The sequence below is a fragment of the Coenobita brevimanus genome, chromosome 21 (assembly GCF_032717465.1).
Source record: "Coenobita brevimanus isolate Jiangsu-jjx chromosome 21, ASM3271746v2, whole genome shotgun sequence".
Classification (NCBI taxonomy): Eukaryota; Metazoa; Arthropoda; class Malacostraca; order Decapoda; family Coenobitidae; genus Coenobita; species Coenobita brevimanus.
Genome location: NC_136974.1, coordinates 37,173,614 through 37,201,299, shown reverse-complemented (window position 1 = coordinate 37,201,299; position 27,686 = coordinate 37,173,614). Strand labels below are relative to the sequence as shown.

General features: G+C 40.3%; 1 protein-coding gene and 1 non-coding gene across 3 annotated transcripts; one reads left to right on the top strand and one right to left on the bottom strand.

Annotated features, from left to right (window-relative positions):
• Positions 1-27,686, top strand: LOC145392260 (leukotriene A-4 hydrolase). 2 transcript variants are annotated; one of them, XM_080266727.1, is made up of 13 exons: positions 1-94; positions 2,561-2,676; positions 5,884-6,023; positions 6,622-6,766; positions 7,939-8,057; positions 9,200-9,338; positions 11,133-11,273; positions 13,362-13,568; positions 14,298-14,442; positions 20,785-20,959; positions 23,557-23,674; positions 24,298-24,518; positions 25,788-27,686. In XM_080266727.1, exons 1-13 carry the CDS (start codon positions 49-51, stop codon positions 25,906-25,908), a joined length of 1,833 nt encoding a protein of 610 aa, XP_080122853.1. In that variant the 5' UTR covers positions 1-48; the 3' UTR covers positions 25,909-27,686. The 2 variants fall into 2 exon arrangements, with proteins under 2 accessions (XP_080122853.1, XP_080122854.1); XM_080266728.1 differs by lacking the exon at positions 11,133-11,273.
• On the bottom strand, positions 878-996 carry LOC145392275 (5S ribosomal RNA). Its single transcript, XR_013895955.1, has one exon. It is a non-coding gene; the product is annotated as a 5S ribosomal RNA (ribosomal RNA).

Here is a 27,686-nt window from a genome sequence, read left to right as displayed (position 1 = left end):
GGAGTGTTTTGGGTGTCCTGTAATTTCCTCACTTGCCTGTCAGTTAAAATGTCCCGATTAAGTCCAGGAGACCCCAACTCCTACTCTAGACCAGGTAATGTAAAACTTAACCGGTTGTTTATAGATGTTTACAGTTGTCTTGTTTGGATGTTGCATATTGTCAGTGACCTGTACCGTAATGTTGCCGACATAATGGCAAAAAACAGGTTTTTCTTTGTACTTGTGTCGGTTGAGTTGCCTGTGATTTTCGTTTGAGGCAACAGACAGAAGTAACTCGAGTTACATAATATATGTAATCATTGGTGTCAGATTCGTAACCTAAAACAATATAGTAAGTTGTGTGTCAATACAGAATTGGCGTAGGCAAAGTGGTATTATTTCGAAAATACACCCAACTAACGTAGGGTCATTTAGTATATGCAGTTTTAATCAGTTTTTCTTCTTTATACATCTGTTGTAAATGCACTTTTTAGTATTAAGGAGATAGGTGGGAGTGGGGGTTACTCAGCTCGTAGCTCAGTTATCAAGTCTTTGCCCAGACTAGATTAAATTAGGTTAGGTTAAGTCAGATTAAATTAAGTTAGGTTAGGTTTGATGCAATGAAAGAGATAGGAGCTGGAGTCTCCCCGCCCCCCCTCCATCTTTTTTATGTATAAGGAAAAGCATTTGCGATGAATGCTTATACAAGAGGAGATGCATAGAATTGCATAAATTGAACAGTGAACATATTAATTTCAGTGGTTGTTAGTTGAATGTTTCATTCATTCATTCATTGCCAGACGCCATGTATCCCAGACGGGGTGGCCAATGGCTTAGAGTTAATTGTTTTACAGGGAGGGGCACTAATCCTCCACCAACCCCACTTGACACGTAGGGATGCCAACAGCATCTGGTGTTCCCAGGCGGTCACCCATCCAAGTACTAACCAGACCCAACGTTGCTTAACTTCGCTGATCGGACGGGAAGCGGTGTACTCAACGTGGTATGGCCGTTAGGATATAATACAGTACAGTAGGCAATATAATGCAGAGGTCTGAAGTTCATTTTCCTTTTACCGTATTTCCTAGTTTGGCAACACACCACTTAATACTTTTGAATATGAAGACAGTTGGGTTCCTGAGATAGCTACATATTTATATGCATAGTTTCATTACATGGTAGGATCAGTTTTATAACTGAAAAGCAATTTTTCCAGATTTCTGAAAGTTCAGTGAGAATGAGTGAGCTCACATATTGTTTGTGTTATTGTTTTAATTTTCTTTTAATCCTCTTTTCTTTATTGTCTGCATCATTTTTTAGTTTTGGTTAGTGTATAGTTGGTTTAGTTAGTTAAATTAGGCTGACTGGGTTTGGTTAGATCTGAATGCCATTTTCTTGAAGATGTGTTGATTTTATAAATTGTGTCATTTCATGTATTGTACTACAGTAAAGAATAATATATATCACAACACACTTGGATAACAGTACTGTACTCACATCCATTTTTGCTGGATTCAGTGTCTTTACATCTTGACCAACATGCACATCATCATATCTAAGGTACACATGATGCACCAATATTTTGTTTTGATGGGAAGCTTTATATAGTACATGTACAGTGAATATTATTATTACCTTTACTTTAACATTTCTGATTTTAAAAAATTAGTTTCTGTGTGAAAGGTAGTGGTGGCCATCATCCACTCACTTGATGTAGTGCTACCTACTTCTTTCCTCACTTTTGTCATTCCTTTTTTTTTTTTTTTTTTTTTTTCCCCCAACTTTTCTTTCACTTTTCATTACTCTTCTTCCTTTTTCAGGTGGCCTTACATTGAGTGACAAGCCTAATAGTTTCCTGTATGCCAGGAAAGAATTTACAACACTGGGTGGTAACCATATAACTAACTCATACGTGTTTCCTATGTGTCAGCAAGTGGGTTGGCGGAGGGTTAGTGTCTCTCCCCGTAAAATAACTCAAAACAAACAGCCACCCCATATGGGATTAAGGCATCTGGCAATAGATAGATATTGTAGCTTCTGCTAGTGTGGATCATGCTTAGTCATACATAGGCCAGTAACATATGTAGCTATGCTTTATTATGCATTTCTCTCTGCCTTAGAGGTTGCCCACATTTTTAGGAAGTCAGATCATTAGAGGGAAGAGTTGTGCCATTCATCACTTACCGTATGTCCTCAGCTGATATCACTGAACAGTATGAAACTCAATTCATCATCACTCTTCATGAGCATTTTCCTGGTTCATTTGAAGAAAGTTGAACAGAAAACTTTTGGAAGTTGGTGCAGCTAAAATGGAAATCCCCCCCAACCCCCATTTTAAAAATGTATTAGTACCCTTTAGAAATTATAACACTGATCAAAGATGGAGAAAGATTGCCACAATACCCTGCTACATAGGTTGACTTGACTATCCCATAGATTTGATCCCACCAAACTAGGAGTAAAGATACATGTAACTAATACAATACTATAATCTAGTATGCCTGCCTTTGTCATAATTTTTTAACTCTGCCCTGGTTTTATCTTATGTTTACTTCCTAATCATTTGTGTGCTTTGTCTCAGACCAGGTGCTTGTGACTGGAATCCACCTGGAATGGGATGTTGATTTCACCTGCAAAGTGGTGACAGGTTCAGTGCTCCTTACAGTGGAGCGCAAGGGAGAGGATGCCCCACACCTGGTGCGTTATGGCAGTCAGTTTGTTAGCAGTTAGAGATGGAAAGTTTACTTGGTAATGTGTTGGATACAGTATGCTAAGGTATAGATAGCTGAAGTGGGATGTGGATTCATCCACAAGGTGGTGACATATTCAGTGCTTTTTACAGTGGAGCACAAAAGAGAGGATGCCGCACACCTGGTATGTTATGGCAGTCAGTTTGTTGGCAGTTATAGAGGTGGAAAGTTTATTTGGTAATATGTTATATACAGCATGTTAGGACATACCTTAGTTAAAGTTTGATAAGACATTAAATGTGAGATGTATCTCTGGAGCTGAGGAAAGTCCTCAGGATTAAGTGAGACATATGCAGAGTTATACTGTATACTGTACATAAGAAGATTCCATTGGGCAAAATTTTTGATGTTATTGTAAGAGAATTCTGTATGGTGTGGAATGTTATAGGTATGAATTTCTCTTATCAGCATAATGATAAACATCTGAGATCAGACATCTAAAGAAATTGACCATTTTACAGGTAGTGAGGTGACATCAGTTTATTGTGAATTGGATTGTGCTATTATTCTATCTGTCTATTGCCATACCCTTGAATCCCATAAGGGGTGGCCACAAACAAATCGCCTCCATGTCGCCCTATCCACCGCCATTTCACTGCCCTCCCCCCAGCTCACATCCCCGTCTCTCATATATAATACTTCCCCACTCCATCCCTCCATCTCATCTTCGGCTTCCCCCTCCACCTCTTGCACATATACAACCTCCTTTTTAGTCTCTCACTCTCCATCCTCTCCATATGGCCAAACCACCTTGGTATATTTCTGCTAATACAGTATTTTCTATTGCATCCATGCTACAACGCTCCTTCACTTCCCCATTTGTCAGTCTGTCTCTCCATGTAACTCCACATGCTCCATTCAGATAACTTATTTCTATTGCTCTCAGTCATGATTTATGTCCATCCAACAAGGTCCAAGCTTCACTTCCACACCTTAGCGTTGTTATCACAATACTCTCATGCAGTGACTTTTTTTTACTTCCATGCACACTTCCCTATTTCTTATCACTACTCTCAAAGAACCAGCAACCTTTTTGCCTTGTTGTAGCTACCTTTTCGGACATTTCATCCTCCATTAATTATTATGACTTTATATAAAGAAACTGATGCCACCGGCAAAGAATGATTGAAAGGAGTACATAGAAGTTTTGATGGTAAGTTGGGGGTCCACCATCAACTCACTCAATGTAGTGCTGCTCTCGGGTGTCTGCCCTTTCCTCTCTTCCTTCCGTCCTCTTCAGTCTTTCGTTCCTGCATTCTTTCCTCTTCCTTCTGCCTATGAGTGACTTTACACTCCTTCTTCTGTCTTTCTTTCATTCGTTCCTCTTCCTTTTGCCTATGGGTGACTTTACACTCCTTCTTCTGTCTTTCTTTCATTCGTTCCTCTTCCTTCTGCCTATGGGTGGCTCTACATTGGGTGACAAGCCAAAACAAGAAACCATTTACTATGCTGGGTGGTAACCATATACCCAAATTATGGCACCTGGTGGTTTAGTGGGTAATTAAGGCACTCCAATCAGATTGAGCCTGTGTAGGTTTATATCAAAGGGGTGGTTAGGGTTCATTGCTCATGTAATGTCACTCAGGGATGAGTGAGGCTGGTCCCTCTCATATTAAATGTCAGGACCAACTTGCCTAGCCCCGGGCTCCAATGCTTCTCTTGGGGCAACACAGGATTGGATGATGATGACATAGAAGTTGTAATTATGACTTTTAGTAGGTTCTGAGGGATAGTCTGTAGTAATTTACCTGCTGTGGGCCACCTCAGAGTTGCTTTAATAACTTAATTTTAAAAATAATGATATATACGGTTGCGGCCAAGGTTTTCATTCCCACCCTGGTATCTCTAACCTGTAACTAAGGCACCGTCACACACAATCTCAGAACATAATGCTGACATAATATGACTGCACAGCATCTGCTAGCAGCCAGAACTGCATACATTTATGGAATGTGTATGACAATGTCGTACCTTGGCTGCAACTGTACGTACATACATACATCCATCATCCAATCCTATGTCACCCCATGAGGAGCGTAGGAGCCCGGGACTTGGGAAGTCAGTCCAGACATTTATGATGAGAGTGACCATACTCATTCATTCCTGAATGGCATTACATGAGCAATAAACCCCAACCAACTCTTGGATAAAAACCTACATAGGCTCAGTCACATTGGAGCACCCTAATTATCCACTAAAGCACCAGGTGCCATAAGTTGGCCATATGGTTACGACCCACTGTAGTAAATGGTTTCATGGTGTACAGGAAACCATTTGGCTTGTCACTCAATGTAGAGTCACCTGTAGACAGAAGGAAGAGGAAATTATGAGGAAAAGAATGGCAGAAGAGGAAGGAAGGAAGTGAGGAAAGGGCAGGCAACCGAGAGCAGCAGTACATCAAGTGAATGGATGGCGAGCGCCCCCTCCTACCACCACCGTGCTTCCCCCTAAAATATACCTATAGAGTGTTTGGTCAGGGTATGCACCCCCCCCTCTCTCTCTCTCTCTCTCTCTCTCTCTCTCTCGACTGGAAGCTAAACCACACGAAATGACAGTACTTGTCAGTTACATTCTGACAACTGCTGAAACTGTTGAGAGAAAAGTATGCTCAGATTTGTGATAAACATTTGTAACAGTGATTGAGTAATTGCTTGGACATCCTATGACTGAGTTTCCTGCCTGAAACTGATGATTGTATGGCTAGTTACCAAGTTTTTAGTCACACTTCTTATGGTAACACCACCAAGGTTGATAGTAGCAGACCATCTGTGATGCATATTGCAGAAGGTGGTAAATCAGAGGATAGTATCTCTTTACAGGTCCATTTTGTACTTAATGAATTTTTATTATTGTCAGTACAGTCTACCTAATAGCCATAATCTAACTGAGATCTGGTCTAAGAAAGCTGAGTTGCACCATTTTAAAGTAATATTAATAGAAAGTATACAAAAAGAAAACAGAGAAAAGGAAATTTATACCCTAGTGCAATAAGCTTGTTTTTAGAGTACATTAATGGTTAGGAAAGTGTCAGGATAATTGACACAAACACTACCAGTATTGATGTGTTATTGTAGCATTAGTTATCCTGTGATACATATTTGCTTCACTTTTGTTGTACAGTACCTAAATATTTGTCATTTCATCTTTGTCTAAGATCTTAGACACCCGTGAGTTGACCATCAAGAGTGTAAAGGTTGAAGAGACGGGCCAGGTGCTGACATATACCCTTGGTGATCACCACCCCAACTTTGGTTCTCCTCTTACAGTCACACTTCCCTCAGATATTAAGAAACAGTAAGTTCATGGTACATTTTCTCATTTTTATATATGCTTTAGTATTTATGCTGTTTATGGTCTTTAAGTCATCAAACCAGGGATGTCATTTTAATTTACGACAATTTTTCATTACCTTAGGGTAGACTTCTTCATCTGGAAGCATTAGATGTAGTCTTATTAAGCCCCTTCAGTGTGGGAGGCCTTTCCCAAGTTGAATAAAATTGTCGGGTAGCAACGAGAGTTAACTTTTAAAAGGATGTCGTATGGATTCATGGGAATAATGGTTTGAATTTTAAGCTGGCAGCTGGAGGATTTTCAGTTATTTCTTGCCACTAAGAACATAGGCTGGTCACCTACTTTTAAATGTTTGGGTTAGATGTATCTGTGGGCTTAATGCCTCACAAAGTGATATAGTACTAGCTGTTGCCATTTTTATGTAGCATAAAACTAGATGTTAAAGATGATAGATACTGTGAAGGAAGTTACATTACCATGAATTGTAAGAATTTTAGGTTTTTCATCTCTGTTTATAGAACATTATGAGTTTTGCACGTCTGCATGCTTTATGTTAACCAAGTTGCAAGTTGTAGTCAGTGTCTCTTCACTCTGCCTAAAGATGCAAGATTCAGATAGAATACAAAACCTCGCCTGGCTGCTCAGCACTTCAGTGGCTTTCACCGGAGCAGACAGCTGGCAAGAAACACCCCTACGTCTTCTCTCAGTGCCAGGCCATCCACTGCCGTTCACTTCTTCCATGCCAGGTTCTGTATTTGACTGTAAATTAAGCTGGTTGTGTTACAGCTTACTAACTCACTCCTTTCTGGTAAACTCTTTAATAAAAGAATCAGTCATTACTTTCAGTTCTTCATATAGGCAGCTTATCAGCACTCTCTGTCTGTTTGTCCCTCTGTTTGTGCAATCTGTCCAAGTATCTCTAAATGAATATATCTAGATTTTGGCTTATTTGTTTTTGTTTCTTTCTTTCTGGAACAGGAAACTTTCTGCATGCTTCCATCCTTTAGTGTTTCATTTACATAACAAAGTTAAATGCCTGACCCTGTATGTAAAAATCCCCTTTCAAATTAGTGTCATTAATTTTCACTCTGTATTTAGAATTAGAAATAAATGGTTTGGCATAATCTAGCATGGATTAACTTATGGTGATATACTTTTTCTTCTTGACTGAAGTAATTTCTTGCTCTGGGTTTTCCCTCTCCAGTCTGTCGTGTTGTTTTGTCTTTACTTGACCCTGTAAGCTCTTCATTCCACTGATGTATTTTGTATTTTACTCTTGCTGTTGTTTGATGTCTTTAAGCTTGGGAGAGACTTTCCAAACTGGAGGCTTACATCATTGTGACTGATGCTGGACATCTGCCGTTGCCCATTTGTATACTATGAATAATACCCTTTCTCTTAGAGTGGTTGACAATCTTTAGTGTGATATGATTCTTAAATGTATCTCATGTGTGAACCTTGAAGTCACGGCGGAATGAATGTCAGTCCATGAGTTGTGACCAGGTCCAGTACCAGAAGTGGATGGTTTTGACTTTCTACTCTGGTGTGAAAACCCTTTTTGCTGGAAACATCTACTTCATTTATGGTACATAGCATAATCCCATCACCAAAACCTGAGAAGGAAAAGGTTGTAGGTTAGAAAACAAACAAACAAGGGATATTTCAAATCCTTCCACTTTGGGTAACCTCCAGTATTTGTGGATCCTGTGTATCTCATTTGTTAATAGGAAATGGTGTTATAATATTGATGATGATGATGGTTCTTATAGTATCTTACTGCAATCTGAACATGAATTCCATTGTGGTTCATTGATAACTTGCATTTGCTATGGTTGCTACTTGCTGCAGAATGCTATAGCTAAGTATTCAGAAAACAGAGTACAGTACTGTTTATATATGATGGTGTTACTATCTCCAGGATACACCGTCTGTCAAAATGCCCTATACAGCTGAGGTGACTGCCCCAAGTGACCTTGTGGTATTAATGAGTGCACTAAGGGATGGACAAAGTGAGGGTGCCTCCAAAACTACCTTCAGGTAGGTATATGAAGATAAAGGGAATGTGAAACTTGTTTTAAGCTGATCAGCTCAACAAATAAGCTATTTTCCAGACATTTTTAAAAATATTTCTCTCCTTGAGTTAATGTGTTTAATTCTGAAACACATTAAAAAATGCGAGATGGAGCCAGGATTTCTGAAGTCTGAATGTTGTTTGGACAATTGTGTGGTACAGTATCGCTGGGCACATTCTTAATGTTTTTCCACTATTGCACTTACTTGTTTCTGGATCTTGTCTTACTCCATCCTTAATTGTGAATGAAAGGTCTGGATGATGATGATGATGATGATAAATATTATACAGTACGGTAAGGGATCATGAGAGAGGAACATATCAGTACTTAAAGATAAAAAGTGGAACAGAGACAGACTGACAAATGAGGAAGTGAACGAGCGTTGTGATGTAGGTGTGGATGTGATAGAAAGTGTTAGGAGAAAAACATTGAGGTGGTTTGGCCATGTGGAGGGGATGGAGAATGAGAGACTAATGAGGAGAGTGTATGCGAGTGAAATGGGGGGGGAGGAGAGGGAGGGGGAGGCCGTGGATGAGATGGAGGAATGGAGTGATGAGGTATATGAGAGAGGGGGATGTGAGCTGGGAGCAAGGCAGTGAAGTGGCATTGGACAGGGCGACATGGAGGTGGTTTGTTTGTTGCCATCCTTTTTGGGATTTAGGCATCTGGCAGTAGATAGATAGGTAGGAAATACAGAACTCATATGACTGACTTTGTAATAAAATACACTGAGAACAACAATCCATTGCAAACATATGAGAGAGAGTGCCAATATATATTCTGCATAATATATCTACATAAATTCATTTCCCATTGAAAAGAGAAACAATTTTTAAACTGTGAATATATAAATAGGTTTTTCTGGTGGGTTGACTGGACACCCCATGGGGGAAAAAATGCATCTCTCTCTCTCTCTCTTTCACTACAGCAGAGGCAGGACCACGCCACTCCACGGGCTCCCTCCCCTCACTGAATCAGGCGAGCACTGGAACTGAGAGAAATAATTGAGTTACCGGCTAGGAAATATGAGCTTTTAAAAAAATTGGGGGTGCCAAAATACCCCACCAGACTAATGAAGGATTAAGTACATGAACTTTTCCTTTACAGATTCCGTCAACCAGTACCAATGCCGTCGTACCTGATTGCGTTAGCTGTTGGGGCACTGGAGAGCCGCAGGGTTGGCCCACGATCTCTAGTTTGGTCTGAGAAGGAGTATGTAGAGAAAGCAGAATTTGAATTTGCACAGGTGTGTTTACCAAAGCCTTATTGTCTGAGAGAAAGTTAATGTTTTGGATTTATTGAGCTAGCTTTCTCTGGAATGATAGAGTTATGTCAGTAGGACAATGTGTTTTTGTAGATGATGCTTCTTAGTTTTCCTGTCTAGGTAATGTACAGTTGTTGGTGTGTACAAGGTTGGAGTGAAAGTTCGAAGGATGTACTGTAAAAGATGTTCAGACAAGGCATGTTGTATTTCTAAATTCTGGTAAGTTTAGGAGGCTCCCTAGCACCTTTTCCTTGTCAGTATAGTTCTGGATATAAAGTACTGGCTTTATATATTTTGCAAGAACAGTGTTCCATACTAGCATGAACCAGTGTCATTCTTCACTGGATGATTATTCAGACAGCATGGTCTGCAGATGTGCACCATCCTCTCTCAGGACTTCCATCATCCCTTCCAGTTTTGCCTCAACAGGTGCGTATGGGCCTGGTCAGTCCAGACATTTAAGGCAAGAGGAAGTTCCTTACCACTATACAGCATTACAGTAATTAACAGTAGACCACAAGCATCCTTTGGAATAAGATCTAAATGTGCCACATCTGGTTGGCGTGCCCTAACTGAGTAGACAGTGTGCTATCTAAAATAGTACAAGCTTACATTTTCCTTGGTCTGCCTATACGGGCTGACCTTTCCATGTTAACATCTTTATGCGCTTCATTCAGATACTCTCAAACATTCTCCTCATGCTTATACTACCTTAGCCTACCCATACACATAACCTCTCTAACATTCACAATGCCTAAGCATTCTCTTAAATTTGCACACATTGTTCCATCTCGAAGTTTGACAATATACATTCACCTCACCATTCTCATTTCATTACAGTCAGTTCATTAAAAATCTTCATTTACTACCCATATGTCTCTGCCGTACAGCACCACACTTCTTACACGTGGAACATGACATTTTCCCTTTTCAAATATAGAAAGGATCACTTCATTGTCAGTGACCAACAGTTACCATAAATTTCCAACCACTACTGAATGGCAGTTGACATAGTCTTTGAACCACCCTCCCACACTAATCATATCCCTCAAGTAACAAAACTCATCATTTCAGAACCACTTCTGCATCGCTGTCCTCCAGTTTGGGCTTGGTCACATGTTGTCCCTTGCATATGTCACGGTCATAATTACTTATGCCATAAAAATATTCCTACCCCTTTTCAGTTTAGTTGATGGTCATGTGTACACTAAATCCTCAATTTATGCAGGACCAACTTGCACTAAACATGTTTTGTGCCGAAGGATAAAACCTGACCCAGCCCAGTAAACGTGGGGGAAAAACAGTTTCCACTGGAAAATCCCAGAAGTTGGTCCCCGTCTGTGGCCATCCCACGCAAAACAGTCTGTTTACACCTGATCAACTGTCCACACGCATGGATGTGTGCGCACGAACACACACACACACACACACACACTTAAAACTGATGTTCTGCTATGGCATGTTTTAACAAAAACTTAGCAGAATTAAGAAAAAATACATTGTGATGTGATTGCAAGAAGATGAGAGACAGCTTTGTGTGTGTGTGTGTGTGTGTGTGTGTGTGTGTGTGTGTGTGAAGTCCATAGTTAATTATTGAAATATTTCTGTATAATTCTGTTGGTACGTATAGAGCTGATTTGCCATTTTCCTAGTTTACAGTGCTATACCAGTTGTATGGAAAATGTTGTGATATTTAAGAACACATTCCTGACATGTAACCAGGACTGACTGTACGTAATCAGGTGTACTCATTACCTAATTTGTGGTGCTTTACAGACAGAGGAGATGCTGGTAGCTGCTGAATCTCTCTGTGGCCCTTATGTTTGGGGTCAGTATGATCTCCTCATTCTCCCTCCCAGCTTCCCTTATGGTGGTATGGAGAATCCCTGTCTTACTTTTGTCACACCTACACTCCTAGTAAGTCTGAGTAACAAATTTTCATAGATATGCTACATAGAATATCTTAATCTTTTAGTCATTAATACATAGCTGTTCACTGATAACAGCTGGTCATGCTGTATGTCAATCAGTATCATTAATGCCGCCCCCTTCTTCGTGAATGATAACGCCATTGTGGCCTCGTGTCCAACATGTGTTACTTTAGTATTAATTGTCTTTATTACGGTAGACACTAAAAAACATTCATAAAAAAAAAAAAAAATTAAGAAACACTTTCACAACTAGGGTTTGCTTTGACAGATGTGCATAAAATCTTATTTGGGGGAGGGGGAGGGGAATGGGGTGTCTGATATTCCAGGAAGGTGGGAGGTGCTGCAGCCAAGGAGAACATGCATTCTCTGAGAGAGGTGTAGTGGCCATCCAAAACATTCATTTACACGTGACTTCACCAAGTGTCAGCCTTCCTGTGCTCGCCAGTGCACTAACACCATGACAGCATGTTGGACAAATACCATTGTTCCTTTTTTGTGTGTCACCTGCCCATATTCATCATGCCAGATTGCATTTTTGTGTGTTTACCTATCATTGTTTACAATATTCTGGGGACTTTTGTGCAATAAATTAAAGTCTTGTCTGATCTAAATAATATTCCACATCATCATCATCCGGACCTCCTTTCCTACTGTAGGGCAGGGTGAGGAGTAGCAGTGTCCAGCCAGCCCAAATTTGGCCAGTCCAATGGGCCATGCATCCATTTGCTCACCAATCAAGCCCCTGGAATCCTTCACCTTTATCATTCTTCTGTGTCTGCCCTCCTCTCTTTCTATTTCTCCCATCTTTCCTGTCACTTTTTATTACTCTTCTTTCCCTCTCAGGTAGCTTTACATCAGGTGACAAGCCTAATGGTTTCCTGTAAGCCAGGAAACCATTTACGGCACTGGGTGGTAAGCATATAACCAACCCATACGTATTCCATGCGTGTCAACAAGTGCAGAGGGTTAGTGCCCCTTCCTGTAAAACAGGTAACTCAGAGTCAAACAGCTGCCCCTTCCGTGACTATGGCATCCAGCTATATATAGATTGATAACCTTCAGGTATCACCGTACCCAGATATTTGAACTCTCACACCAGTTCCAGTCTCTCTCCATTTACTGTAACATCACACAGGGAGTCACCTTCTCTCTTGATTACCATCACTTTACTCTTTTCTACATTTACTCTCAAGGCACGACTGTCACAGACATCAGCAAAACTCTGAACTAGTTTACCAAGTTCTTGTTCTGTATTTGCAAGTAGCACTGCATCATCAGCATACAGCAAATTTGATTTATTCCATCCATCACCATTGATTACCAACACCATCCCTCTCTCCATTACTCATGTTTTTATTTTCTCATCACCCCATTTATAGGCTATATATGTATTGAACAACCATGGGGACATCACACAAACTCGTCGCATGCCCACACCAACCGTGAACCATTCACTTGGATGCCCATTTATCCATACACATGCCTCACAACCATCTTAAAAAGCTTAATAATTTTATTCTTTTTAGTTACTAAAAATTGTATTCAGTAGAGGGAAATATTGCCCACTCAAAAGGTTAAGTGAGAAGTTGGGATGGGCCATATATATAAACTCCTTCAAGTTTTATACTGTATAACATTGCGTGTGCAGGTATATACATTTATCTTCACTCATACAGATATACTTCATAGTAAAATTAGAGTGGCTGTTAAAGTGACAAAGCTTGAAACACGAAAGGGTCTGTGATTATGCAGGTGGGTTCCATTATATGATTGGGATATATTAGTGGAGGACTACTTAAATAGTGTATATATCAGATTGAAAAAAAAAAGTATCGCCAAACTTGTATAATGAGTACATAACTTATGGGAAAAATAGGGTTAAGCTAACAGATTGCTCGCATAACCGAATTTGGGTCAAAATTGCCTATTCTTTGAACATTGGTTGCTGATATAGCAGATGTTTGTATAACAGGACAGCTTGTAGTTAACTTATGGTGACTTGTGTATCCTGTGAATTGGTTAGGATCCTTTGTCAATACCATTCCATATCTATTGCCTCTTTCTTACCTTCTAGGCTGGTGACCGTTCATTGGCTGATGTTGTGGCACATGAAATCAGCCACTCTTGGACCGGTAACCTGGTGACTAACAGCCACTGGGAGCACTTTTGGCTCAATGAGGGCTTCACCATGTTTGTGGAGCGCAAGATTGCATCACGCCTTCATGGGGAGCCCACACGACACTTTTCTGCCTTGGGAGGATGGAAGGACCTGGCCGAGTGTGTGAGTATGGTATAGTTACTGTAGTTGGTTTTCGCCTGATGACACCGATCCACCCCCATGACTTGAATATTAAGTGATGGTTACATGAATTTCAGTGAACCATAGTTATGAGGTTGGAATAACTTTCCTTGGTTATTATAGTTAGTCTGTTTTTTCATGTTGGAACTGGGGCAGTGCCACAACTTTATTTGCTAAGTGGTGGTAACATGAATTTGCTGAACTGCATTTATGAGGCAGGAAGGAATCTCGTTGGCTACTAGTCACACTGATCTTCCAGTCTGACAACATTCTGCCATCAGCTGAGCAGGAAGGGGTTAGTGATCTTTGTATTAGCATAGGAAATAGGTATTTCCACCAAGTAACCATTGTTTCATAAGCAATTTCCTACCCCCACTGACACAAAGAGGTGGAGAGATTGTACCTGACAGAGATTATTGAGCCATGTTCTTGGTCTCCCTGCTCTGTATTTTCATCATGATGTATGATCCTAAACAATAAAGAGAAAATATGAAAGCACAATATCAACAGCATGTGCAGTGAAATGGGCCAGACAACTATTCATGCATCATTCAAGTTCCTGGAATTCTGCCTCCACTTCATAAGCTAAGCCGTCTGTATTAACAAGGATGATGGATGGTTGGATAAAGCAGAAGAAAAGCTGTGAGATCGGAAATTAAAAAGGATAGTGGACATAATTACATCTTGCTTCTTATCCTCATCCATTACCAGATACGCACTCGTGGAGAAAATGACCCGCTGACAAACCTTGTGCCTGACCTGACAGGAGTGGACCCTGATGATGCCTTCTCTACAGTGCCCTATGAGAAGGGTCACACACTGCTTTGGCACCTGGAGACCCTTGTTGGAGGGCCTAGTGAGTATGACAACTGATCCTGATGCTTGTAGTATACCAGTATATTAAAAGGAAGAGCAGCTTTGTCTCACATCACAGAACCGTACAGAAAGACAGATATATGTTCATTCATCATCACATGTCTCAGAAATTAAAAATTAATGGTTTGTCCACAGTTTTGGAACTTTGGTGAAAGCTTTGCTATTGCACTTGACATCTCAAAGGCTTTTGGTCGAGTCAGGCATAAATCTTTAATTTCCAAACTGCCCTCTTATGGTTTCTGTCCTTCTACCTGTGCCTTCATCTCTAGCTTCCATTTTGGTCATTCTGTAGCTGCTGTTGTAGACGGCCACTGTTCATCTCCTGGAGCTATCAATAGTGGTGTTCCTCAGGGCTCTGTCCTGTCACCAACTCTCTTCCTTCTGTTCATCAGTGGCCTTCCAAGCTGTACATCTAACCCTATCCACTCATACACTGATGACTCCACTCTTCACCTTTCAATTTGCTTTCTGCAGCACCCATCTCAGCAGGTACTTCAACAAACAAGGGATGAGGCTATGGCACATGTAATGTCTGACTTGCTGTATATCTCTGATTGGGGTAAATGTAATCTTGTTTTTTTTAATGCATCAAAAAATCATTTCTTACATCTTTCAACCTGACCGTATCTTCCGCAGGAGTATCGTTTAATCTTTAACAATACCCAACTCAATCCTGCATCATCCTTAAACATACTTGGAGTTTCATTCTCTCGGGATTTGTTTTGGAAAGATCATATTACCTGTCTTATAAAAGTTGCTTCCAAGAAAATAGCTGTGCTAAGCCGACTCTGTGCATTTTTTACCCCTGCACTGTTGTTGACTTTATAATTGGATTTTATTCGCCTGTGTAGAATACAATTCTCGTGTGGGGGGGCTCCCTAGATGCAGCTCCACTCAACAAGGTGGAGTCAGAGGCTTTTTGTCTCATTAACTTCCCTCCACTTACTGGCTTCCTTCAACCTCTGTCTCTTCGCCACACCATTGCACCTTTTATCTGTCTTCTGTTGGTACTTCAATGGTCACTGCTCCTCTGAATTGTCTGCTTGCATCCCTCCACCAGTACGGCGGGCATTTAGTGCCCATCTAGCAACAAATTCTCATCCCTTTTCTGTCCAGCTCTTTAATGCAAGAGTTAACCGTTACTCACAGGCCTTCATGTATGCAACAGGTCAACTCTGGAACCCTCTCTCTGTCTGTACTTCCTTCTATCTATGATCTCCTGTCTTTCAAATGCATCCAGGCATCTCAAAATGAACAGATCTTGAATTTGACTTTCTTTTATCATGGTTTTGTTTATCATGGTTTTGTTTTTTCTTGGGGGGAACAAGCTCATGGGCTCCTGGCCTTTGGTTCCTTCTTTCTTGCATTAAAAAACAAAGAAAAGTCACAGCACATGCTTTGTTTTAGTATTATGACCCACAGTCCTTCTGAGGCATAGATTAACACGTTCAGTCTGATGTACTTTAAAAGACTCACGGTAGTTCTTGGTATCTCTGAATGATTTTTATCACCTCCGGTGAGATTTTTCCAACTGTAAGGCTTAACCCCTTCCACTGCCAGAAATCCTTGCTAAGATCAGTAAAATCATATGATGATATCATGAATACAGTAAGTCCTCACAAATATAACTCATTTTGTCCATTCCTAAAATCAACCATGTTAACCCTTTCACGTACTGCTGACAGCTTTGGCTGTCATCGGCTTCTGAGGCTCAGATGTTCAGATGACAGCTTTGGCCATCATCCAAATGTCTTCCTGTTCATTTTTAATTTTCTGTGATATTATTGCTCCAAATACAATAAATTACATGTAATTGGAAATGAAATTTATTCAGCTCCATTTTGGAGGAGAAAGTATTATTCTATCTTGAATAGTTTTTTTGGCAGATTTTTTTTTTTTTTTAAGGTGTAAAATTTATGCATTCGGGTTAAACTCTACTCCTTTGTGTAATTCACCGGGTCGGTCAGGATCACTTGATGGTCGTGATCGTCAGCATTTTACCCTCCCGGAAGGGAGCTGAGAGCTCATATAGTCCGATCTAAGGGCAAGGCTGTGACCTTCACACACCCACACACCCGTCCCCTTGCTCAAGGGGGACAGTAACCACCCACTTCGTCAGTGAAACTTTTCACAACCTGAGCGAGGTGCGAACTCCCGTCTACCAGATGGCAAGCGAGAACGTTACCACTGCGCCAGCGAGCGTGTGTGTGTGTGTGTGTGTGTGTGTGTGTGTGTGTGTGTGTGTGTGTGTATTGCTATTTTGAACAGAGTATGATAAAAGTACAAATACAAAGCTTCAAAACGAGACCAAATTGAGCTCTCTATGATGAATAGTAACTTTGTTACAGGCAGTAGTAGTAAAGCATCTGTACATGACTACATGTCAGGTATAATTATTCCCTTGTACAAAGGAAAAGGGGAAAAAGAAGTGTGTGGTAATCATAGGGGCATTTGTCTTCTTAGTATAATAGGAAAAGTGTATGGTAGGATACTTATTGACAGAGTTAGAGAAAGAACAGAGGAATTAGTTGGAGAAGAACAGGGAGGCTTTAGGAAGGGAAGAGGTTGTGTAGATCAGATATTCATTCTTAGATCTTTAGTGGAAAAGTTTCTAGAGAAGGGAAAGAAGTTGCATGCGGCTTTCATGGATTTGGAGAAAGCATATGACAGGGTGGATAGACAAGGATTGTGGAAAGTATTAAGAATATATGGAGTAGATGGGAAGTTGTTGAATGCTGTGAAGAGTATGTATGATGGTGCTAAGGCTGCAGTGCGTGTGGATGGTGAACTGAGTGAATTTTTCTCTTTGAAGGTTGGGTTGAAACAGGGATGTGTCATGTCTCCATGGTTGTTCAATCTGTACATGGATAGGGTAATAAAAGAGGTACAAGGTAGGGTAGTGGATGTTGGAGTGGCCCTGGTGAGAGAGGGTAGTGTTTGGAAACTCCCTGTATTGTTGTTTGCAAATGATACTGTGTAGTTGAGTGAAGACGAAGGAGAGCTGCAAGGCTTGGTAGATGAGTTTGGGAGAGGTTGTAAGAAATGGAATCTAAAGGTGAATGTAGGGAAGAGTAAAGTGATGGTCTTTTAGAGAGAGGTGAAGTCAGTGAATGTACAGCGAGGTTGGATGGTGAGGAATTGGAAAATGTGAGTATGTTTAAGTACTTGGGTAGTGTGATGAGTAAGGATGGAGGTTTGGAGGGTGAAGTGCTTGAAAGGGTACAACAAGGAAGAAAGGTGGCTGATTCCTTGAAAGCAGTGATAAGAAGCAGGGAAGTGAGCATGGAAGTGAAAAAGTTACTACATGACAGTATTGTGATACCAACTCTAACATATGGAAGTGAAGCTTGGACGTTGCTGGAAGGACACAAGCCAAGAGGGAGAGCAGTGGAAATGAGTTATTTAAGAGGAGCCTGTGGAGTCACATGGAGAGACAGGCTGACAAATGAGGATATAAAAGAGCATTGTGGTGTGGATGTGGATGTGATAGGAAGCGTTAGGAGGAATACACTGAGGTGGTTTGGCCATGTGGAGAAGATGGAGGGTGAAAGACTGACGAAGAGAGTGTATGTGAGTGAGGTGGAGGGGGGAAGAGGGAGGGGGAAGCTGAGGATGAGATGGAAGGATGGGGTGGAGAGGTATATGAGAGAGGGGGGTGTGAGTTGGGAGCAGGACAGAGAAATGGCGGGGGACAGGGCGACGTGGAAGCAATTTATTTGTGGCCACCCCGAACGGGATTGAGGCGTCTGGCAATAGATAGATAGATAGATAGATTATTTTTTAATGCAATTCTTGACAAACTGACATTAGACAAAAGTGGCAATGGATAAATAGTATAAAGTATCGGTATCTGGCATCTATTCACAAGTATATGATGCTGTAGCTTCAGGGTCCCCACAGCCATGGGACTGAGTCTCTCGAGATTGTAAGACAGATTTTTTTTTTTACATATATCTTTTGTATGGTGTGTCATTTTTGTACTGTACTGTTAACTGCTTCTCAGGCTTCATTTATCATCTGAGATCAACACTAATATATTCATGAGACAGGCTCATTCATTTTGACAACCAGTCTGGTGGAACAGCAGGAGCCAGCATAAGGCTTCAGTTGTAAGCTTAAAAAAAAAAAAGTTTAGGATGGAATGTTATCATCGTTTAAATTGCAGTTTCTGTGTCATTAAATCATTGCATGCATGCATTTTCAAGCTGTGATTTTGAAAATACAGTAAAACCTTGATAAGTCGACCCTTCAGAAGGCAGAATTTCCGGTAAGTCGAACTCTGACCGAGGTGTGACTTAGTGTTTATTCAAAGGGTTACATTTTACTGTCTTGTATTTCATGAGTTTATTAAGTGTTGCAGGGAAGGCATATGGAAGAATTATTATAGAGAAAGTAAGAGAGATATCAGAAGTCCTTGAACGTGATGAACAGGGTGGCTTTTGAGTGGCAGAGGATATGTGGATCAAATATTTGCGGTGAGACAGCTAGTGGAGAAGCTCATGAGAAGGACTATATGGTGTTTAAAGCATTCATGGATCTGGAAAAAGCACATGACAAAGTAGAGAGAAGGATCGTGGAAGGTTTTGCGCATGTACGGTGTAGATGGGAAGCTGCTAGGTGTTGTTGAGAGTTTTTATGATGGTAGTGAGGCATGTGTAAAGGCAAATGGGGATCTGAGTGAATGGTTCATGATCAGTGTGGGCATGTGACAAGGTTGTGTGATGTTCCCATGGTTGTTCAGTATATATATATATATATATATATATATATATGGATGGGGTGATAAGAGAAGTAAAACCACTAGTAATGGAGAGAGGGATGGCATTGGTAATGAATGGTGTTGGATGGCATATCTCAAATTTGTTGTATGCTGATGATGCAGTGCTACTTGCAAATACTGTACCAGACAAGAACTTGGTAGACTGCAGAGTTTTGGTGATGTCTGTGAGCGTCATGCCTTGAAAGTGAACGTAGAAAAGAGTAAAGTGATGGTAATCGAGAGAGAAGATGACTCCCCATGTGATGTTACAGTGAATGGATAGAGACTGGAATTGGTGAAAGTGCTCAAATACTTGGGTACAGTGATAGAAAAGAGAGGAAAATGTGCAAAAGAAGTGGAAAGTAGAATGACACAAGGAAGGAAAGTAGCTGGTGCTATGAAGGCCTTGATAAGAAACAGAGGCTTGAGTGTTGCAGCTGTGTGAGGCTTACATGAAGGAGTGTTAGTGCCAACTTTAACATATGGGTGTGAGACTATGGTGTGGCATGAAAATGATAAGTCAAGAGTGAGAGCAGTGAAGATGGGACTGCTGTGGAATGTATGTGAAGTACAGAGAGTGAATGGGATATGAAATAATCTGATTCGTGAGAGAGACAAAGCGAGGAAGTCTGTGGACACCAGAATCAAAGAGAGTGTACCGAGATGGTATGGTCATGTCGAGAGAATGGATAACATTAGAGTGGTGAAAAAGGTATATCTGAACAAACTTGAAGGAGGGAGGAGGCAGGGTAGGCCAAGGAGAAGGTGAGGTATATGGTGGATGAGTGTGTGAGAAGAGAGGTATGAAAGTCTGTGAGGCTAGGAAACTGACGAGATGTGAGAAGAAGTGCATGATCGGGGATTTGGCATCCCTTTTTAATGTGATAGCGTCCGGATTGACTCTATCAGATACATTTATGTGAAGCCACAGAATGTGGTGAAAGTTTTTGGCATATCAGAAGCCAGGATTCCGGGGACTTGAATGCTGAGTGAATGGAAGCGTGGCCCATTGGATTGGGCAAATTTAGGCTGTCTGGACGTTGCTGCTCTTCACCCTGCCCTAGGGTGGGAAAGGTCTGGATGATGATGATGATGATGATGCTACATTTTAGTTTATTATATTGCATGTAATTTTGGTTTAACTAATTGTAAAGTGTAGTAAATAAGTGCAGACCTTTAGGTAATTAAGTGACTGTTGCACCCCTGCACCTATGCAACCTCCTACCTTTGCATAGCCTATGACATGCACCCTGCCCTAGGGTGGGAAAGGAGGTCCAGATGATTTTTTTTTATTGCTTTATAAATACTTTAGTGTGGTGTTAATAAACAAGTAATCACGTATAATTTGCAGTTATGGGGGATAATATAGTTTTTTTTGCAATGATTTCCTGTTAGTCGGAAAATATGGTAAGTTGAATTGCCTTAGAGCCCCATATAGTTCAATTTATGAAGGGTTAACTGTATGTTAAATTTATGCTTCGGAAGAACCAAGTACTGGTATGTAGCATGCTTTATGCATTACATTGTACACTGTATTAAGACTCTTTTCTTCTGTTTTCATAGGTGACTTTGAGCCATTCTTACGGGCGTACTTGGATAAATTTAAGTATCAGTCCATCACATCTGAGACGTTCCGGTCCTTCTTGCTGGAATACTTTAATGGGCGTGTGTCAGGGTTGGCTGACATTGATTGGAAGGCCTGGTGGAACACCCCTGGCATGCCACCCATAAAGCCACAGTGAGTCAGGATCATTATTCAGTATTGCATCATAATTTTCAAGAGTTACATTGTATCATATGCCTCTAGAAGTGAACTCCTAGCTATGCCCTGTCTCTAATGCAGTCTCTCACACCATAACACAATTAACTCATATACTTCACTCTCACAGCACAGACAGACTTCAAAGATATGATTTTTTGGAGTGCTTAGTTTAAGTGACCAGTTTCCTGCATTCCATCTGGCTCATATCCAGATTAAGCCTGGGGTCTTAATAGCAACAGCAGCAGCATATCTAGCTACCAGCAGCTTAAAAGGTCTACCTTGAGAGTCTACCCAGATAGGGAGAACAAAGTGTGGCTATTAAGCTTGCTGACTGCCCTCAAGAGCATAGATGGGATTTACAGTAAAAAATAGGTGGCCAGGAGGTTGCCAAGCTTAACTTTATGGGGTGTCCTAAGGACTTGTATGTGCAGTAATTGTAATGTATTATCACCTGTGCTTTTTTAATTGTATCACATTGTTTACTACTGAATATATCAGTAGAATAGATATCATCGTTGTTTTTATTTTGCTCATTGATAATGAAAGGAAACTTTGTTCTGATAGATGGAAGAAATCTGATATCCATGGGCTCTATCTTACCTCCAGCAAATAGTGGAAAGCTGTGTTAGAGGATTTCCAGTAACTCTGTTCGAAGGAATCTTACTGTTGGACCTTGAGCATATACTGTACTGTATTCCATACTTTCCCTATAAGTACATGCATACATGAACATGATGTCATGTTGCCTCTTAAGGAGTCCCCATGCTGGGGTTGGCCATAGTGCAGCTGATGTTTCCTGTGGACTGGGGCTAAACCATGTGCCAAAGCTAGTTATTTACTGGGGAAAAAAAATTAAATGATAAGACTTGTAACAGTGTGAGAGTCTCAGCTTGGACATAACCAGCATGTACAGTAACTTTGAAAATATTATCGAGTTACTGTATTTGAGGCTGAATGTTTCCTGTCTAAGAGTGATGTGTGTAGCAAGTTACCAAGCTTGTAGTCACATGTCAGTTTCGTGGTAGGACCTGTCAGGGTCAGTGATAGCCATCCATCCACTGTTCTCTAAGGATTCTTCTTGATATCTTTTGTGTAGCACAGACCAGACTTATACCATAATTTTTGCAGTCACTCTGGTTACCTTCATTTTTGTACAGAGACAAGCACAGCCTGCTTCCATTCCACTTCCGCACCTCCAGTCATCCAGATTTCATGGGATACTTTTAACAGTCTTAACCTTTTCAGGTGCATTGTACCATCTCTGTATGAACTTCATCTAAACATACTACATGTACCTTTCCATTTTTTTTGCCTCTTCCCAGCTTTCTTCACTTCTGCCACTCACATTCTCAGGCACCATATTTCTTCTCTTTACATCACCAAAACCAGTCATTTTTACCAGTGCTTTTCTTTCATCATTTCCTTTCATTAGCCTGTTAATGGTGGTACTGAAGAAGAATACCTTCACATGATGCCACTGTTAAAACTGGGTGGCTCTGCTGACTGATGATACAAACATCCCATAGCTCCTTCCCTATCCCTTGACTGGAGGATGGTGAACTGCAGAAGGACATCTTGAGCCTGCGGCTCTCTGTTCATGTCCAGATGAGCCAGGGATCACAACAGCAACAAGTCATTTAATATAATGTTTCTACCAAGGCTAAAGATGTAATGATGCCTTGAGCTTAAACCCATTTAACCCTCTTGGGAATGATGACGCAAATTGCATCATATCTGAGTTGAGCTGAAGAGTAACTGATGACACAATTTGTTTCATTATCAGTTTTGGACTGAAGATACACCAGTTAAGCAGTTTTTGTCAAAAATATTCACCAAAAATTAAGTTTTAGCATGAAGTGTGTCAAACCTTGATGAGTCATATTTCAACGCCAGCACTCTCAAATAGTGTCCTATTGGCTTTCGGTGGTGTGTGTTTGGGGGTGCGCACGCAAGTTTTGGCAATTTACTCAAAAATTATTGGTTGTTTGGAAATTCTGAAAACACCACGAGAAAGCCCATGAAATTCTGCATCTAGACATATACTTTGCACTTGCACAGTGTGGGCAGAATTTTGCATTAGGAGATTCAGAAGCTATTTTTACTCCGGAACTAGTTCATTCTCACTGCATTTTGGTACTTTTACTCATCAGTTTTGTGTTTTATTAGTCTATCTTATAAACATCAACAAAAATGAAGTTCTCCAGTTCATAGCAATATAACCAATTTCCAGGGCAAATAAAATCCATGGGAATGTTTTCCTCTGTCCACAGTCAGAGGCTGCCTTCTCTCCATTCTCTCTGATCATGTCATAGAACCTTATAGAAAACTTAAGGTTCCTGAGAGGGTTAACCTAGGACATAATTTTCATTTTGTTTTTGCCATCTCTTAATGTTTTTCCTCAGCTTTGGTTAGACTTTCTTAATTGCAGGGGTTATATACAACCTTCGGTAAACCCATCACTACCAAGAGGATTTTTTAAGTGGAATAAAATAATCTGGTAACATCAAGACTCAGTGCAAAAATATCACCATTTTAATGAAGATGTTAACTTGTGGTTATTTGTACTTGATTAGATTTGATGATTCACTGGCTGTGGAATGCCGTGAGTTGTGTAAGCGCTGGGTGGAATGGAACACTGATACCGATTGCCCCTTCTTTGCCAAGGACCTTGCATCACTTTCATCTAATCAGGTGACTCATCACATGTAGTAGTGTTAATGCGTGGTTATTTTATTCAGTAAGATATTTCTTTTAGGTGGTCTTTGTTAATCCCCATCACTACATGCATGATTTCATGAGATGAAAAATTTGTCTGTCAGTAGAAAGAATTACCTGTAATTAGAAAACTCGTCATTTTAGTCAAAGGGCTAAATGAATTAATTGGTGGAAGTAGGGTACACAAAGTCCTCAGGTTACCCCAGGATCTCATTGTAAGATTGAGGATGTGTTATTCCCATGTAACTGGTCCTGTAAATTGGAGGAAACCAGTGAATCAGCTTATAGTGGAACTTTTGTAGATAATTTTTTCACAATTTTCTCGACTTAGGATGTCTAAAAAGGTGACATGATGAGGGCTTAGTATACAGTGAGTCAAAAGTCCCTTACTATTCTACTTTTCCTCACACTTAGGGAATGCCCATCTCTTTTCTTTCTGATGCATCACCTCAAAGAGATTCATCCAAGGATTTAGCCACATAACCCTCACCCAATTTTGAATTATTAGCTGGCAGAAGAAAGTGAAAATTAGGTGATGTGAAATAAGCAGAATGTTGTCAATTATTGTACTTACCATGTTGTGAAACTTACTGAACTAGGTGCGTGAGTGGCTGGCACAGCTTCTAGAAGAGGAGCCACTATCTGTAGCCAAATTAGAGAAGATGGAAGAATTGTACAGCATGTCCAAGCGCCAGAATGCTGAAATCAAGTTCCGATGGCTGCGGCTAGGACTTCGAGCTCACTGGACTGAGTGTGTGGATGATGCATTGAAATTCATCACTGAACAGGGCAGAATGAAGTTTGTCAGGCCCATTTACAGGTCAGTAATCCGGGATTCTTCTTCATATTTCAACATCTGCTGAATGTTTGTTAGGAACTTGATGATATCCTGCAGTAGCTCTTGACTGAGGTGAGAGAAGCTGGATGATATATTTTTTTAAGTGTTGTTTCTTCAGTTAAGATTATTTCAGTGATGAAAGTGGTAGGTGGGGACACCCGCCATCCACTCACTCTGTGTAATGCTGCTCTTGGGTGACTGCTCTTTCCTCTCTTTCTTCCTTCTTTCTTTCCTCTCTTTCTTCCTTCTTTCTTTCCTTCCTTCCTCTTCTGTTTTTCTTTCCCTCTTTCTTTCCCCTTCCTTCTGCCTATGGATGGCTCTACACCGAGTAACAAGCCAAATGGTTTTCTGTACACCAGGAAACCATTTACTGTGCTGGGTGTTAACCATAAAACCAAACTAAGATGCCTGGTGGTTTAATGGGTAATTAGGCACTCCAACCAGATTGAGCCTGTGTAGGTTTACATCCAAGGGGTGGGTGGGGTTTATTGCTCACTTAATGCCACTCAGGGGTGAGTGAGGCTGGTCACTGTCATCTTAAATGTCAGGACCAACTTGCCTAGCCGTGGGCTTCTACGCTTCTCATGGATTAGGTGATGTGTATCTGTATGTATGAGGATAATCATCCATCCATTTATCATCCAATCCAGTATTGCCCCATAAGGAGTGTACAGGCCTGAGACCACTTAGTCCAGACATTCTGTATAAGGTGAGAATGACCACTTGTTCATCCCGTAGTTACATTACATGAGTAATTTGTTTCAATCACTCCTCAGAATTAGACCTCTATGGGTCATATCCAGTTGGATTACCTTAACTTACCAAAGCACCAGGCATATAAAAATTGTGTAGGGGCAGTGTATTTAATTCACCACATCAGTACATTGTACTGTACAAAGAAATCTATTTTAATTGTTTATACTGTATATTTATACACTTTAATATTGTAGATGGTAGCCAATCATTTACTTGAAATGAGGTGGATGCCTGGTAATCCAATGATTTTCAGCAGTGGAGGCAGATGTGGTCCTTAAGGGTCTACGTTTGAGGGGATAGTTTCGACTTTATTGTTCAAATGATGCACTTCAAGGAAAGATGACTGGTCACCCTTGCCCTAAATACTGAAGCCAAGCAGCCTACCCTGGGCTTCTATGCTTGCAATTTAACAAACAAACAAACAAAAGTTAAGGTTTGGATGATTAGTGAATGAGTATATAGTATTGACATTAATTGTTTTCCTTCCTCCATTAGGGACCTGTACCAGTGGGAGGATATGCGTGCCAAAGCTGTTGCTACATACAACACCCACAAGGACTCGATGATGCGCGTTGCAGCATATGTTGTGGCCAAGGACCTTCATCTTAGGGAATAACATTAGTACAGACTTTGATTTGTTTGCCCATTTCTGTGTTATCCTCATTTGGTAGATCTGTGTCACATATTATTTATTTTTATTATTATCATTATTTTTATTATTATTACAGTATTATTAAATATTATATTTTTTATTTTATTTAGACTCATAATTTGCAGTTAGTCTGATAATCCTGCAGTGTTCAGTATTTTGATTTTGTCTTCATGTTTTCATCAGATTTAATTAAACTACTACCTCTTCAGGATCATTTCTTATTGCATTTTGTTGTTGAATCATGCCTATATACTCAATAATAAAAAATGAATAAAATTGGATAACATCTCATGGCGCCTGGTGGTTTAGTTGGTAATTAAGGTGCTCCAATCAGATTGAGCCTGTGTAGGTTTATGTCCAAAGGCTGGTCACTCTCATCTTAACCCGTTAACTGCTCTATACAGCCTGGGCTGTTCCGAGTGTGACTGCTCAATACAGCCCTGGCTGCGCAGGTGAATTTCGAATATAGTGCCATGGTGACCAAGGCCGACCCATGCAAGCATGTTTGAGCCTTCAAAACCGAAACCGAAAAAGAAAACGAAACCGAAAACATACATTCCAATAGGGAATCAGACACTTCGATGTTCATCCATGGCTTTACTAAGGTAATTATTGGGCTAATATTTCGTTACTATATACTTTGGCATGTGTTCTCTCAATTCCTAAGACAAAATTTGCCCTCTGGGAAATTTCATTTTTACCCCTATGTCTGTGCACCACGGACACCTCCAAAAAACCGCAATGCACAGTTAACGGGTTAAATGTCAGGACCAACTTGCCTAGCCCCAGACTCCTATGCTTTTTATGGGGCAACATAGGATTGGATGCTGGATGAACTCCTTGAATATTGCTGGATGAACTCCTAGAATATTGCTGGATGAACTCCTTGAATATTGCTGGATGAACTCCTTGAATATTGCTGGATGAACTCCTTGAATATTGCTGTCTCTAGACTATTTTGTTAACTTGGGTGAAATAATTTGTAGTAACAGATTAGAAACAGTCTGGTAACTTTTCACACTGTGACTTCTCTCCTTAAGCTAAGTAAAATTGTCTGAAGGTAGCATGAGTAAAATATAGATATAATTGAATTGAAGGGATTAAGAAGATACTGTACTGTACTGTATATACAGTACAGACATGGGAAGCAATAAATGTTATCATGAATGCAGGTCTGAGCACAACTGTATCTCTAATGTTTAGATAAACATGCAATATATATATGGGAAAGCAATGCATTGTGCCAAGTAAAGTAAAGCAACTTGCATGCCATTATGTATGATACCAGACTGTTTAGTACAACACTTCAGATTGCTTTAGATACATAGTGCAGTGAATAGGATGTTGTGAGTAATAGTGCTGTGAATAAATGGACATAGTTGAAAAGGTAACATTCTAGACTTTGGAGATACAAGGTAGGAACTAACCACTTCATGCAATGCATAGTAATGTCAGTCACAAGGAGGCTGGCAAGCAGAAAATTTGAATGAAAGTACACTATGAATTGCTCTGTGGTGATGACCAGGTAACTGTGCTGTCGTACCTTTATTAATAATTGCCTTAATTTGCAACATTTTTCTTTTATTAAGTGCACTACTTAATTCTGTGTAATGCTATGCAAGGGCTTCACTACTCATGTATACAGTACAGGTACTTTGTTGTTCTGTATATGTATATATTTTTATGAGGAGCACTAAGGATAATGTATTTTTTACATTGCCTTATATTTTTAAATAAAAGTG

What these genes read in the sequence shown, in the direction of transcription:
- LOC145392260 (XM_080266727.1), top strand. Translation starts at nt 49, where the DNA reads ATGTCCCGATTAAGTCCAGGAGACCCCAACTCCTACTCTAGACCAG. An exon ending in CCCTCAGATATTAAGAAACA is followed by an intron (nt 6,024 to 6,621) that starts GTAAGTTCATGG and finishes CTCTGCCTAAAG; the next exon opens with ATGCAAGATTCAGATAGAAT. An exon ending in ATGCCACCCATAAAGCCACA is followed by an intron (nt 20,960 to 23,556) that starts GTGAGTCAGGAT and finishes GTACTTGATTAG; the next exon opens with ATTTGATGATTCACTGGCTG.